The following is a 15236-nucleotide window of genomic DNA, read 5'->3' on the forward strand; positions in this document are numbered from 1 at the left end:
AGAGTGCACTGACTCTTTTTCTCTCTTGCCTGCAGACTGTTCCCGGGAGATTCCACCTGGCTCTCGTGACATCATTTCCGGGACCGAGCCCATGGAAGGAGACCTGACTGGCTCCGGCCCCTCTGACGTCACGTCCGGGCTCGGTCCAATGGAGAACGAACACATCCCTGATCCTTATGACCTCACTTCCTGTCTTCCCCTTTAAAGCCCTGCCCTCTTTCCTAATTCCTCAGTCTGGTTTTGGACTCGTTTGTATGCACTTCAGTGCTATTACTCTTCATTGCAACTTTGCAGCCAAGGATTTTGAGATTATATGGGTGGCTGCCCCAAACCTTTATCGGAGTATGTCTTATTTTTTCACACTACACAAACCCAGATTTTAGTCAAACACAAGTTTGAGTCAAGAATGAATCAGAAACACCTAAACTTCAAACAATGATGTACAACAAATAACCGGCAATGGAAATGCTACGATCTGTGTTAAAAACAACTATTCAGCTATTAAGGCCGCATGGAAACACAAATCTGAAAATGAATTGAAAAGCAAAAACATGGTACTTTGTTTCCAGGGACTCCTACTCAGTCCAGTGTGCTACTCATTACTCCAAAGAATTTGTCCTGATAAAAAAATCTTATTTTGTATATAAACTCTTTTTGTTTAAGAGTTATTTTTTAATCCACATAACAAAAACAGAAAAGTGACAGTGTTTCTTTTACATAGGCTAAGCATCTGAAACTGATGATTCTGTTTGTATATATACCAAATGGGCACCTTGACATCACATGTGAATTGCAACTTGATGTGCATAGCCACACTCACTTCAGAGAAAAGTACTGTGTAAGACAAACCTCTGACCTGAAGGAGGAAGAACAACACTTACTAACACAGGGCCGTATAGGACTTCGACTCTGTTGGAATCCAGGGGCGCATCGGTTACAAGTTAATCCAGTGACCCCATCTCTGCAGCGACATTGACCCGAAGTCTGGTTGCATGATTTTCCAATAGCCCCTACTGGATGACATGAGCAAGCTAAAAGAAAATTCAAAATAAGATTCACTATATTAATGGAATGCAGAAGCATGAATGAGCAAGCATCATAACTCAAACTTAAACATCTAGCAGTTGAAGAACATCATGGCCCTTATCCATTTGAGATACTTACGCCTGCAGGTCTTACGATGTGTAGTGGGCTTGCTTAGGTCACGGGCAAAGCCATCTTTACAGTAATGACAGTGTCGGCCAGCTGTGTTGTGATGGCAGTTTAGACACACCCCTCCACTTTTGCGACCAGATAGTTGGTACAACTCCATGTTAAAGCGACATCTGCTGGAATGCAAGTTGCACTGACATGCTGGAAAAGGAACCATACAATGGATCATAATTATTTCATTAATATATATTATTTTACTTACTATTATATAGATATATTTCAGAGCTTCTGTCCCATGCAGCCATGATAGGATTATACATAGGAAACAGTCATCATCTTTTGTGAAAATGGAAACGTTGAATATTCACCATATCAATTGTTGAAATGAGAAAGGACGATCTTCAGTTTAAAAGCCTGATGCCATGTGAATGTGATTTTATCTCCTATACATTTTCCAGAAGTGCCTTTTAACCAATATCTCAGCCAAAATAGACGTGTTTGGGGAGTTATGAGCATTTGACTGATGACACGTACACTGGCGACAGGAGCACGTAGAAGGCTTGGCTCACAAGGTAAACTGGTGAACAGATGAGAAAGGACACGGTTGCTAACCTCATTTCTTATTTCAGTTCTAGATTGGAGGAGTAGCCCACTGATGATGTGTGGCATTCTATCTGAATCACCTTGGAATTCCCACCCCTTCTGTTTCCTCTGCTACAAAGGAAATAATGAACCAGGAAAACCACTAGAGCTGCAGCTCAACAGACTACAGATGCACCTTTAAATGGGAGTGATGAAAGGGAGTATTTTTGCATTCAATTCCTTTGTTTGTTTGTTTGTTTTTCTGTTCATTATACGAAGGACGTTCAAAACGTTTCCGCACTTTTATATTTTCGTTGGAAATGGTGAAGGTGGGAGGAGTAATAATGGGGCATTAAAAAGATGGTACAACGCCAGAAAATTGCATCACAAATGAAGGCGACTATGAAGAAAAGTGATGTGATTATTTTTGAAATTATTAATAAATAGAAAGAGCGCAAATTTTTTTCCAGGCTGAGCAAGAAGTTTTACTGGAGGGGTATGATGAATTCAAGGAATTAATTTGTACAAAAGCAAACACCGTAAAAGTCACCAAAACTCCAAATGAAGGCTGGCAAAAAGTGGCAGACAAATTAAAATCATATTTCCTTTATTATTTGTATACAACATTAAATTTCCACAGTATTACATCATATTTATTCATTATAATGCAGATCGAATATAAGCGCAGTCAGCACCTAGGTACAGATTAAATTGAAGTACAAAAAATATATTTCAAACTGGTAAATCTTACATATAGCATAAACAGTTTCAAGAAAATTTGTTTTATTGATATATTATTATTACTTTTATAATATTACTATTATAATGTACCAGTAACAGGGGACTGCACGATAACGTGCAGTGAATACACTTGACTAGAGCATTCCTAGTTTTCATCCTCTTTCTCTGTATGTTTAACATTCGTTTGCTCAGAGGTTGATGCGCTTGCCACTTCCTGAGCAGCTCTTCTTTTCTCCACCCTAGCGGCCTCCTTCTTCTCTTCTTTCGTCGGCATCTTTTCGCGTTAAAACTGATTAAGTCAGTGTTTGTGTTGCAATTACTTGGTACTTAAGCTGACATGTCCAATCAGCCTCAAGAATGATTTAAGGTATGAAGAGGTAGAGGAAGTAACGGCGAAGGTGGTTGTGATGATACCTTCTACCTATCTGCCTCAAGAATGATTTAAGATATTGGAGAGGTAGGAGAAGTGACGGTGATGGTGGGAGGTAATGAGAACGGCACCCGTACGCATGCGCTGCACAACCGCCCTGCTGCATGATGCTGATAGTTGATTCTACAATAAAATAAAAATAAAAAGAGTAATAAAAATCATCACTCCTAAAGCGAACAGTAGAGGTCACGTAGTATATGTGTACCAAATATAAGGTCAATTGGTCAAACGGTTTGCGAGCTACAGGTGATTTAAAATCCTGGACAGACAAACGAACAGCCACCGTAGCGTATTATAGAAGAAGAATATATTATTCCTTTAAAAGCTAATAAGAAGAAGGCAGATGAAAAAAAAACAAAAAACTAATGGATGTCCATCTGGTCCAGACCCCACCCCTGCTGAAGAGCTGGTTCTCCAGCAAAATGTCCGACACCCTGTTACTGAGGGCATTGAAAGGTAAAGCTCTTCCTGAGGACCTCCTAAGAACCAGTGGTAGGATGCAGCAGTGGTCACTTTATTGCGGGTAAAGGACCAGCATTGCACATATTTGTGCTTTGTGTGTGCCATAGGTGTGTTTTCAGAGGTCTTATGGTTTCATTTCCATATATTCCATTTTTTGATGGGTCAGTTGCAGGGAATGTCATGATGCTTCTGAGGTAAATATGTAAATACTTAATATTTAATAATGTATAAACTCCATTCTAACCATTCCTGTATTGACAGTGATATACCTTTTGCATAGGAGCCCATTGACAGCGCACATCTCCCTTCTGGTATACAGTTCACATTGAAAAAGGGAAATGGGGAGGTTAGATGTGATGCCTTAATGAAGCTTCTTAAACCATTTGTTGTATTTTGTGACATGACAATAGGGTTCAAAGTGCTATGCTGCGAGTCTTTTCCTGACACTACCACAGGGTTAGTACATATTACTGCAGAGGCAAGAGGCACCATGCAGACAAAAATCCTCACAGGTGGCGCAGTGGTAGTGCTGCTGCTTTGCAGTAAGGAGACTGTGGAAGATTGTGGGTTCACTTCCTGGTTCCTCCCTGTGTGGATAGCGCTTTGAGTACTGAGAAAAGCGCTATATAAATGTAATGAATTATTATTATTTTATTATTAAATCCTAAGGGAATTTGGATTTGATTTTCATTTGCAAAAAATATGTGCTTTGTATCTTTAACAGACAATGACATACAGAAAATTAAAAGTGAGAAAAATACAGCAGGACACGGAGCTAGATGAACTGAGGAAAACCAAAATCAAGTTGCAGATACAACTACTTCAGAAACAAATGGTAAAGATTTAATCTCTGTCTCACATTGTGTGTACTTATTAATCATTCTCTCCCCCTTGTAGTCTGAAAGGAAGTAAACAGTCTTAAGTAATAAACATAACATTTGTGTTGAACAATTGTGTCATCATTATTGAAAATTTTGGGCCAATGATTCTGTCTCTGGCATTTTGTTTTACATCTTGAACTCTGTTAATCAGTTTATCTTATTTACTTTCAGACTTTAGCAACACTTGACTCTTTAGGCACTGCTGCCCCATCCTTTTAACTTCATTTTCTGGTCATCTACAGCAAATTTGTCCTTGATGAACTTCTTCCTGTTCACAACAGAAAACAAGTTTCTTTATCTCATTTCAGGGTAGTAGTCTCTAAGGCTCCAGGAAGTGCTGCTGCTGTGGAAAACATCCTGCACTGTTCCTGTTCCAAAGAAGGCAAGTGCCTCTTCACCTAATGACTACAGACCAGTGGCACTTACAGTACATCTCACATCATGAAAACCTTGAGAGACTGGTCCTTAAGTATATGGATGATTCCTTACCTTACCTGGATGGGAGGCTCCTAACAGGCAGATAGGGGATGAGACCTGGAAGGAAGGACCAGAAGGGATGGATGGACAGCCCAATAGAAAGGAAAGACGTCGCTGGGGGCTTTTTACTCCCTGATCACGCTAGATGGCAGCAGCCCCGGTTATCAGTGCCCAGTGGGAAGCCAGCAGGGCATGCCGGGAAATGTAGTCTGGCAGAGCAGCCCTGCTGGGGTCAATAGGCGCCGCATGAAGGAGCTGCAGGGAGACAAACTTCCTACTGTAATGGACTTTCACATGACCTGGAAGTGCTTCCATCGGGCAGTGGCCCTGGCACTGGAAATAGTCCCAGGTCCTTAATAATAAGGACCACACTTCCTTACCCAGGCGGGTCGGGCCTGGCAGGAAAGAAGGCAGTGCGGTGGAAAGAATATTTGTAGAGAGAGAAAGAGAGATCACTTGTGCTTTTGCCACTTGTGGAGGACAAGGTGAAAAAAACATCCTTTATTTAAACCCAGGACTCTGTGTGTGTTCGTGTGAAGGATTTGGGGCTTACTGATGCCCTGGTTTCCATCACACAATATTTATAATTACCCCTCAAGAATTATGAATCTTTTGCTGATACGCTGAAGAAAAAAAACACCTCTGTAAATATAGTTAATGTACCCTTCAATAATAAAAAAGCTATAGTGCAATTAATGATTAAAAATGATTAAAACTTATAAGTGCAGGTATATTTACATTTAAACTGTGTTTGATTGCCTATACCAATTAATTGTGTGAGTAAGTGTATATATTAGGCCTGGGAAAGTTTAAGTGTTAATTTTTGCAATTAATTAACCAGTTTGTCTCATGTGTTCTGATCATGGGTTTAATAAAATGTTACAATGTGAAGTTCCACTATGAGGGAATACAAGGATTGTTTGTGCAAACATATCCACTGCAGTCCAAAGTGAAGGCAAGTTAAATAACTTAACTGAGAGCCCACTATGACACCACCAGAGTCCTCTCACGTTCATTTACAGCCCAGCAGTGTGCAAATGAATGTTCAATTAAAGTAGTGTGGATTTTGGAGCAACATAAAAAAATATTCTGATAGGATTATTGTTAAGGAGTGCACTTTTTAGTTTTATTCAGATGGTTCTGTTTTCTTTAACTTAACTTTAACTTAAAATGTGAATGTGATAGGCCTCCTTTTTGTTAATTATTATATACCACTAACGGTGGACTGCACAATAATGTGCAGTGAATACACTTGACTTAGCAGTTTTCTTTCTCTTTCTCTTTAAGTTTAGCATTCGTTTCCTCAGAGGTTGATGCGCTTGCTGCATCCTGAGCAGCTCTTCTTTTCTCGACCCTAGTGGCCCGCTTCTTCTCTTCTTCAGTCGGCATCTTTTCACATTAAAACTGATTAAGTCAGTGTTTGTGTTGCAATTACTTGGTACTTAAGCTGACACTTAAATGTCCATCAGCCTCAAGAATGATTTAAGGTGTGTTGCAATTGCTTAGTACCTTTTTCTTAATTTTTCACTTAAGCTGGCACTTAAGTCATCAGTCTGCCTCAAGAATGATTTAGCCATACGCATGTGCTGCACGGTAGCCCTGCTGCTGAGAGTTGATTCTACAATGCAATAAAATAAAAATAAAAAGAGTAATAAAAATCTTCACCTCAAAAGCGGACAGTAGAGGTCACATAGTATATGTGTACCAAATTTCAGGTCAATAGGTCAAATGGTTTGCGAGCTACAGGTGGTTTAAAATCCTGGACAGACAAACGGACAGCCACGGCAGCGTATTATAGAAGAACATTTACTAGGGGGCTCCCCCCTGCTCGCTTTGCTAGCCAGCCACTTCATGTCTCTGACACTAACATTGTGAAGAAGGGGGCTGAACACACCCCAAGGAGACACGGTCACTCCTCCGAAACCCCTCTTAAATGGTGATACAATGGGAAACAAATACAATTGTTTTACCTCCTCTTTGCTTGATCAGCTGCTGGCTTGCTGCTGCTACCGTGCCACATGATCTGCATCTCGCACCGCACTTCAAACATTTAAAAGCCTGTACAGCAGCTGTCCTACTCTTTTATTTTCGGCCCCGGGCATGGTTAAATCTCTTGGCACAAATTCTCGTCTCGTGACGTGAGTTCTTGATATTTTTTAGTTTATAATTTAAAAATGGAATAATCTGAAAATCTAACAGCATCACATTAAAGTTCAATAAATTCTGAAAAGAATGATACCAAACATATATATGTAGGTTTTAAAATAAGCCAGATTTAAAACAAGACAAAAAACATGACATAAAAACATCACCGTTGCACTTTTAGGCCTAGGATTTTATATATATAGAGTAGATTAATAATTATATATTACTAGCCAACCCGCGGCGTAACATACGCCGCATAATTATGTATTGATGGGTGAACACTTGCTGAACGACACAGTTGTCCAAATGGGGTGGGTTTGTGGATACCACTGTGAGTGAATGAAAAGATGGACCTCTGGAGAGAGCAACATACAATTGTCCGTGACTGAAAGCGGGATCGTCTGTGACGATGGAGGCCACGCTGGTGAAAGTTACTTTGTCGGTAGGGATAAGTTTCAGCACTTGTTCATTAAGGTGTAGTGAGTCTTCGTTGTTGACGCTTAATATAGCTTGCGTACTGAGTTGTTCCGGAGTCACAGTTGAGAAACACTTTTTTAATGTCTTTTAAGCACAGGGAAAAAAATTAACATGTGAAACATCCGTAATGTAATAAGCCACCAAGAAAAGTAACATTGCAACAATGCACGCTACGATCCGATCGCTGTAAACAGAAGTGAAAACAAAATCGAGGCCAGTGCATTCTTTAACTGCCTTGTAGCACAATGGTAGTGCTGCTGTTTTGCAGTAAGGAGACTGTGGAAGATTTTGGGTTCGCTTCCCGGTTTCTCCCTGTGTGGATAGCTCTTTGAATACTGAAAACACCGGTATATCAATGTAATGAAGTATTATTATTCTTATGCGTCCAGCGCTCTCTCTCTCGTGCACCTGTATGCGTGTGTGTGTCGCTCGCTCTCTCTCGCTCGCTGCACGTGTTCCTGCAGGCATACCAGTAAGTGAATGAAAAGATGGAACTCTGGAGAGAGCAACATACAACTGTCCGTGACTGAAAACTGGTTTTGGCAGATACATGCACATGTTTTTGAAAGTTTGGCCCTGTGCCTTATCAATTGTCATTGCAAAGGCAAATCTAACAGGAAATTGTCTTTGTGTTAAAGTAAAAGGCAAATTATCCGCGACAAACAAACTGTTTTACACGCTGCATACCAACCCGCGGCGTAGTATACGCCGCATAATCATGTTTTTTAAGCAGAGGGAAAAAATGAACATTTGCAAAATCCGTAAAGGCGCTTTCAGTAAGTACAATGCACACGCGTTTAATTTGTCAGCCACTTTTTGCCAGCCGTCTTTTCTGGTTTGGGCTGCTTTTGCAGGGTTACCGCTTGTGCATATTAAATCTTGAAATCCTTCGAGTAACTAATTAACTAACTAAAACCCACCCACCCAGCTTGTGAGAAAAAAATGTGCCCGTTCTTTCATCATTTTGTTGCAGCCTATGAAAGACTTGCTGATCATGTTTTCTAGAGTCAATATACAGTTGAACCTCGGTTCACGACCATAATTCGTTCAAAACCTCTGGTCGTAAACCGAAGCAATTTCCCCCATAGGATTGTATGTAAATACAATTAATCCATTCCAGACCATACGAACTGTATGTAAATATATTTTTTTAAAGATTTTTAAGCACAAATATAGTTAATCATTATACCATAGAATAACACACTGACAAACACCCAGGCTCCCTGCTCAGCTGCATGCTCTCTCTCTCAGCAGCACGAGAGCCTCCCCAGCCCCCCCCCCCCCCCCTCTCTCTCTCTCTCAGCAGCACGCGAGCCCCCTCCCGCTCTGTCTCTCAGAAGCACGAGCCCCCTCTCTCTCTGTAACATTGCAGCAGTTGTATAAACACTTTTTTTTTAAATGAGTTTTAAGCACAGGGGGAAAAAACCCAGCCTCCCTGCTCAGCTGCATGCGGAGGCTCCCCAGCACCAAACCCCGCCCCCCCCCCCCACCGCGGCCTTCTATCTGCAGCAGCACAGGAGCCCCCTCCCCCTCTGTCTCTCAGAAGCAGGCGAGCCCTCTCTCTCTCTTTATAACATTGCAGCAGTTGTATAAACACTTTTTTTTTTTAAATGAGTTTTAAGCACAGGGGGAAAAAACGGAACATTTGAACAAATCCGAACTTTATTTAAAAGCCAACCAAGATAGTAACATTGCAGGAGTTCACCATTTTTAATCAGGCGACTGACAGTAGTGGCACAGAGAAGGTCAGCTGCTGAGAAAGCGTCTCGACTGTTGCAGGGCGGTGAAGCAGGTGAGACGCTAATGAAAAAGAGGCATAGGGCTTATTGGTTTTTAAAGACTGGTTCCTTCATTGTGTTTTAACTTCAGTTTTAAAGGATTGCGCGGCTCTCTCTTGCACTGCCTGTGTGTGCCTCTGTCTCTCTGTGGCGCTGCCTCTGTGTGTGTGCGTGGCTCTCTCTAGCGCGCTGCCTGTGTGTGCGCTTGTCTCTCTCTGGCGTTGCCTGTGTGTGCGCGGCTCTCTCTCTCGCGCTGCCTGTGTATGCCTGTGTATGCCTCTCTGGCGTTGCCTCTGTCTGTGTGTGTGTGTGCCTCTGTCTCTCTCTGGCGCTGCCTCTGTGCGAACCAAGATTCCACTGAGGTTGACTAATGAAAAGTCAACGTGGCTCAGAGCTGCAAGTGGACTGTGGCACAGACAAACAGAAATGACGGTATGTTTTTCGAGGCGTCGCGTCCGAGTTGGTGGGCGTGGCTGTGATTTTTTCGTCGTATCCAATGGTCTAAGAGTTGGTGGGCGTGGCTCCTTCCTGCATGCGCCATTGGCGTCGTACTTGTCGGCGGTTTAGTGAATCCACGCCCCTTCCGGCGTGCTTTCCATAGTTGGCTACTTGTCTTCTGGCTTAGTGAATTATATATATAGATTTTGTATGTTATGTTAAAGATAGCTATGTGTATTCCATACAAATACATTCATCCATTATCCAACCCGCTGTATCCTAACACAGGGTCACGGGGGTCTGCTGGAGCTAATCCCAGCCAACACAGGGCACAACGCAGGAAAAAATCCCGGGCAGGGTGCCAGCCCACCACAGGGCACATACCCACACACCACGCACACAACAGGGACAATTTAGGATCGCCAATGCACCTAACCTGCATGTCTTTGAACTGTGGGAGGAAACCGGAGCACACCCATGCAGACACAGGGAGGACATGCAAAACCCACGCAGGGAGGACCCGGGAAGTGAACCCAGGTCTCCTTACTGTGAGGCAACAGTGCTACTACTGCGCCACCATGCCACCCATGTTTAAAGTCCTTACTGAAAATTGAAAATAAATATTGTTGAAATGCTTTGGTAATTCTACCTTGTTATTATTATTTTTTTATAGACATTCAATGACTACATATATAGGGATCTGAATCAGAGCACAAATGTGTGGTTCAAACCTTTGATAGGGTTGAACCTTTTTAAATTTTAATTCAGTACACCTGTTCTAGTACCTCTGTATTAAACTCACTGGTCTGCCAGGTAGCTTACAGTGCTGACTGCCCTATTGACAAAATTCCACAAAATAGAAGTGTAACGATTATCCCTACCCATTATTCCAGCTTCCAGTATCTCCACTAATTTATTCAAATACTACAACATAACCATCCAAGTAATGCAAGGTGTCAGCTTTTAAGCGAGATAACAGCTACCAAGATCCTTTTTAGCATACAAGGAGCAAAGGTGTAGATACAGCAGTGTTTTCCAACGTTTTTTCTGTGGTGGTACACTTTTTGTAACCCAAAAAAATCCCAAGGCACACCACGATTCTACCAACCAAAAAGGCATAAATCTCTTAGACATGCTAAACTGTCCAAAGGGGTTGAACAGGGGGCAGCAAAAAAAGCAGTTCAGAGATTGCCATTCATAGACACTGCATTTAGTGAGCACTTTGGATACATATTCCAATTGCTTCATACCTTTGCCCACTCATACAGGTTGTCCTGTCTCTGCCTCACTACACTGACCAGGGGACAGAGGTAACTCATATGCCCAATGGCCCTCGATTCTGCAAGAGTCGCTGCCGAACATGCACCGAGACAGATGGACCCCCAACATGTCTCCTGGCTGGTAAAGTGCTTTTATAAGAGCTGTGTCTGCAAAACAGCGATCACAGAACTACTTTTATGCCTACTTCTCCAGGTAGTCCTGTCCTCTTCTGACAGGTCTCGACCACCTGAGGAGTGTGTCTCTCTCTTAGTTCTGGACCCAGGGGCACTGGACTATTATTTCCATGGCACAGTAGTTAAAAAATACTTGTCCATCCATCCATTATCTTCCGCTTATCCGAGGTCGGGTTGTGGGAGCAGCAGCCTAAGCAGGGAAGCCCAAACTCCCTCGCCACCCGGCCACCTCCTCCAGCTCCTCTGGGAGGACCCACAGGCGTTCCTAGGCCAGCCTGTGGGACATGCCTGGAACCCCCTAGGATGGCGTCCAGGAGGTATCCTGACCAGATGCCCAAACCACCTCAACTGACTCCTCTCAATGCGGAGGAGCAACAACTCTACTCCGAGTCTCTCCTGGATAACTGAACTCTCACCCTATCTCTAAGGGAAAGACCAGCCACCTTGCAGGGAAAACTCATTTCAGCCACTTGTATCCTCAACCTTGCTCTTTCGGTCACTACCCAAAGCTCGTGGCCATAGGTGAGGTTAGGAACATAGATCGACTGGTAAATCGACAGCCTCACCTTGTGGCTGAGCTCTCTCTTCACCACGATGGACTGTTGTAGAGCGCGCATTACTGCAGATGCCGTACCGATCTGTCTGTCGACCTCTCGCTCCATTCTTCCCTCACTCGTGAACAAGATACCAAGATACTTGAACTCCTCTACTTGAGGCAGTAATGTATTCCCAACCCGGAGAGAGCATTCAACTCTTTTCCGGCTGAGAACCATGGCCTCGGATTTAGAGGTGCTGACTCTCATCCCCGCCGCTTCACACTCGGCTGCGAACCACTCCAGTGAGAGCTGGAGGTCACTGTCCGATGAAACCAACAGAATCACGACATCCGCAAATAGCAGAGACAAGATTCTGAGGTCACCGAACCAGACCCCCTCCGCTCCTTGGCTGCGCCTAGAAATTCTGTCCTTAAAACTTATGAATAGAATCGGTGACAAAGAGCAGCCCTGGTGGAGTCCAACCTCAACAGGAAACGAGTCCGACTTATTACCGGCAATGTGGACCAAGCTCCTCCTCCTCCTCCTGTACAGGGACTGAATGGTTCATAACAACAAGCCTTGTAGCCGTACTCTTGGAGCACACCCCACAGGAAGCTTCGAGGGACACAGCCGAATGCCTTCTCCAAATCCACAAAACACATGTGGACTGATTGGGTAAACTCCCATGCACCCTCCAGGATCCTGACCAGGGTGTAGAGCTGGTCCAGTGTTCCATGGACAGGATGGAATCCGCATTGTTCCTCTTGAATCCGAGATTCGACCATCGACCGAACTCTTCTCCAGCATCCCTGAATAGACCTTACCGGTAAGACTGAGGAATGTGATCCCCCTATAGTTGGAGCACATCTTCCGGTCACCCTTCTTAAAAAGGGGGACCACCACCCCGGTTTTCCAATCCAGAGGCACTGCCCCCGATGTCCATGTAATGTTGCAGAGACGTGCCAACCAGGACAGCCCCACAACATCCAGAGCCTTGAGGAACCCAGGGTGAACCTCGTCCACCCCAGGGGCCCCACCACCTCGGAGCTTTTTGACTACCTTGGCAACCTCGGTCCCTGATATGGACGGGCCCTCCCAGAGTCCTCTAGCTCTGCCTCCTCTAAGGAAGACATTCTGGTGGGATTGAGAAGATCCTCAAAGAATTCCTTCCACCGGTCAATAACATCTGCAGTTCAAGTCAGCAGGGTCCCATCTCCACTGTACACAGTGTTGGTGGAGCACCGCTTTCCCCCCGAGGCGCCTGATGGTTGGCCAGCACCTTCTCGGTGCTGACCAAAAGTCATTTTCCATGGCTTCCCCAAACTCCTCCCATGCCCGGGTTTTTGCCTCAGCAACAGCTGATTCCGTCACACGCTTGGCCTGCCGGTACCCCTCAGCTGCCTCTGGAGTCCCACTGGTCAACCAGACCCAGTAGGACTCTTTCTTCAACTTGACGGCCTCATAAACCTTAGGTGTCCACCACCGGGTTCGTAGATTGCCGCCACGAGAGGCACTGACAACCTTGCGGCCACAGCTCCGTTCTGCTGCTTCGACAAAGGAAGCTCGGAACATGGCCCATTCAGACTCAATGTCCTTCACCTCCCTCGGAATAAGGTTGATGTTCTGCCAGAGGTGGCAGTTAAAGATCTTTCTGACTGGTTCCTCCGCCAGACATTCCCAGCAGACCCTCATTATACGTTTGGGTCTGCCTGGTCTGTCCGGCAGCCTCTCCCGCCATCTGATCCAACTTACTACCAGGTAATGATCAGTTGACAGCTCAGCCCCTCTCTTCACCCGAGTGTCCAAGACATAAGGTCGCAGATCCATTGACACGATTACAAAGTTGATCATCGAGTTGCGACCTCGGGTATCCTGGTGCCAAGCGCACTTATGGACACTCTTATGCTCGAACATGGTGTTCGTTATGGACAATCCATGGCCAGCACAGAAGTCCAACAACTGAAGGGAGGCTGTTCCTCCCAATCACACCCCTCCAGGTTTCACTGTCATCGCCAACGTGAGCGTTAAAGTCTCCCAGCAGGACGATAGAGTCCCCAGGAGCTGCACCTCGTAGTGCTTCTTCCTGGGACTCCAAGAAGGCCGGGTATTTCGAACTGTCATTCTGCGCATAAGCGCAAACAACAGTCAAACAACTTCCCCCAATTCGAAGGCGCAGGGAAGCAACCCTCTCATCCAACAGGGAGGACCCCAACGTACAGGCCTCAAGCCGGGGAGCCATAAGCAAGCCCACCCCTGCCTGCTGCCTTTCACCAACAGCAACTACAGAATGGAGCAAAGTCCAGCCTCTCTCAAGAGGAATGGTTCTAGAGCCCAGACCGTTCGTAGAGGTGAGCTCGACTATATCTAGCCGGTACCTCTCAACCTCATGCACCAGTTCGGGCTCCTTCCCCGCCAGAGAGGTAACATTCCATGTCCCAAGAGCCAGTTTCGGCAACCAAGGGTCGGAGCACCAGAGTTCCCGCCTTTGGCCACCACCCATATCGCATTGCACCCGACCCCTATGGACTCTCTTTCAGGTGGTGGGCCCACAAGAGAGTGGAACCACGTTGCTCCTTCGGGCTGAGCCTGGTTGGGCCCTACGGTCGAAGGTCCAGCCAACAGGCGCTCACCAGCAAGCCCCTCCCCCAGGCCTGGCTCCAGGGTGGTGCCCCGGGTACTCTTTTCCGGGCAAGGGAAAAGCTGATCCTTGGTTTAAAGTCATATGAGGTCTCCCCTTCTTGAATCGAGGCCTTGCCGTTGGAGAAGGGCTTGTGTGGTCTAGTGATCCTCGGAGCTATGTTGTCGGGAGCTACATGCTCCTGGTAGGGCTTCCCAAGGCAAACAGGTCAGAGGTGAAGATCCAGACTAACTCGATCTTGAGACCCCATAAAAAATACTTGTATAGAGTATAATTATCAAATTGTTGATGGAGGTGAACAATTGAAGATATTCTTTATGGCGTTTTAACACAAGTTTTAATATATGCCCATTTAAGGGATTCATATTATTTCAATTATTAAACTATTATTATTAAGTCACTCTTTAGCATTGCATTCAAAGTCAACAGTCGTTTCTATCGTTTTTTACTTTGACACATTTGTGTCTCATATGCTATGTCAATGTGATAAATAATACATTGGCCTTACTTTCTTATTGCCTTCATTTCAACTTGCCTCTTAGGAAGGCATTCAAATTCAGGTTGCACTTACTCAAGTAATATTTTGTTAAAAGTTCAGGTTTAAGGTCATTATTTAAGTTTAAACTAAGTCATTATTTTTTTTAATTACTTTGTCTTGATTCTGCATTAATTTTGTGATTCAGTGTGTATTTACTAGACAAATATTGTAACTACATTTTAATGTAATTGTGATTAATTACTTACATATTTATATATAAAATCCTAAGCCTAAAAGTGCAACGATTTTTGTGCAACGATTTTATGTGACGTTTCTATGTCACGTTTTTTGTCATGCATTAAATCGGGCTTCTTTTAAAACCTACATATATATGTTTGGTATCATTCTTTTCAGAATTTATCGAACTTCAATGTGATGTTGTTAGATTTTCAGATTCTTATTCCATTTTTAAATTATAAACTAAAAAATATCAAGAACTCACATCCCGCGAGACAAGACTTAACCAAGAGTGCCATGAGATTTAAAAAATAAAGAGTAGGACAGCTG

The 15236-nt window shown here is 44.0% G+C and overlaps 1 protein-coding gene across 1 annotated transcript in view; it reads right to left on the reverse strand.

Moving 5' to 3' along the window:
• The window catches only part of LOC114649572 (netrin-B-like), a 127206-nt gene that overhangs the window by 22770 nt on the left and 89200 nt on the right, over window positions 1–15236 (reverse strand). Inside the window, exons 3-4 of the mRNA XM_028799064.2 lie at window positions 1165–1353; window positions 882–1031 (exon numbers count right to left, since the gene is read on the reverse strand). Coding sequence (XP_028654897.1) covers window positions 882–1031; window positions 1165–1353 — 339 coding nt within the window. The remainder of the gene's footprint in view (window positions 1–881; window positions 1032–1164; window positions 1354–15236) is intronic.

The sequence above is a fragment of the Erpetoichthys calabaricus genome, chromosome 3 (assembly GCF_900747795.2).
Source record: "Erpetoichthys calabaricus chromosome 3, fErpCal1.3, whole genome shotgun sequence".
In the NCBI taxonomy this organism is placed as follows: domain Eukaryota; kingdom Metazoa; phylum Chordata; class Cladistia; order Polypteriformes; family Polypteridae; genus Erpetoichthys; species Erpetoichthys calabaricus.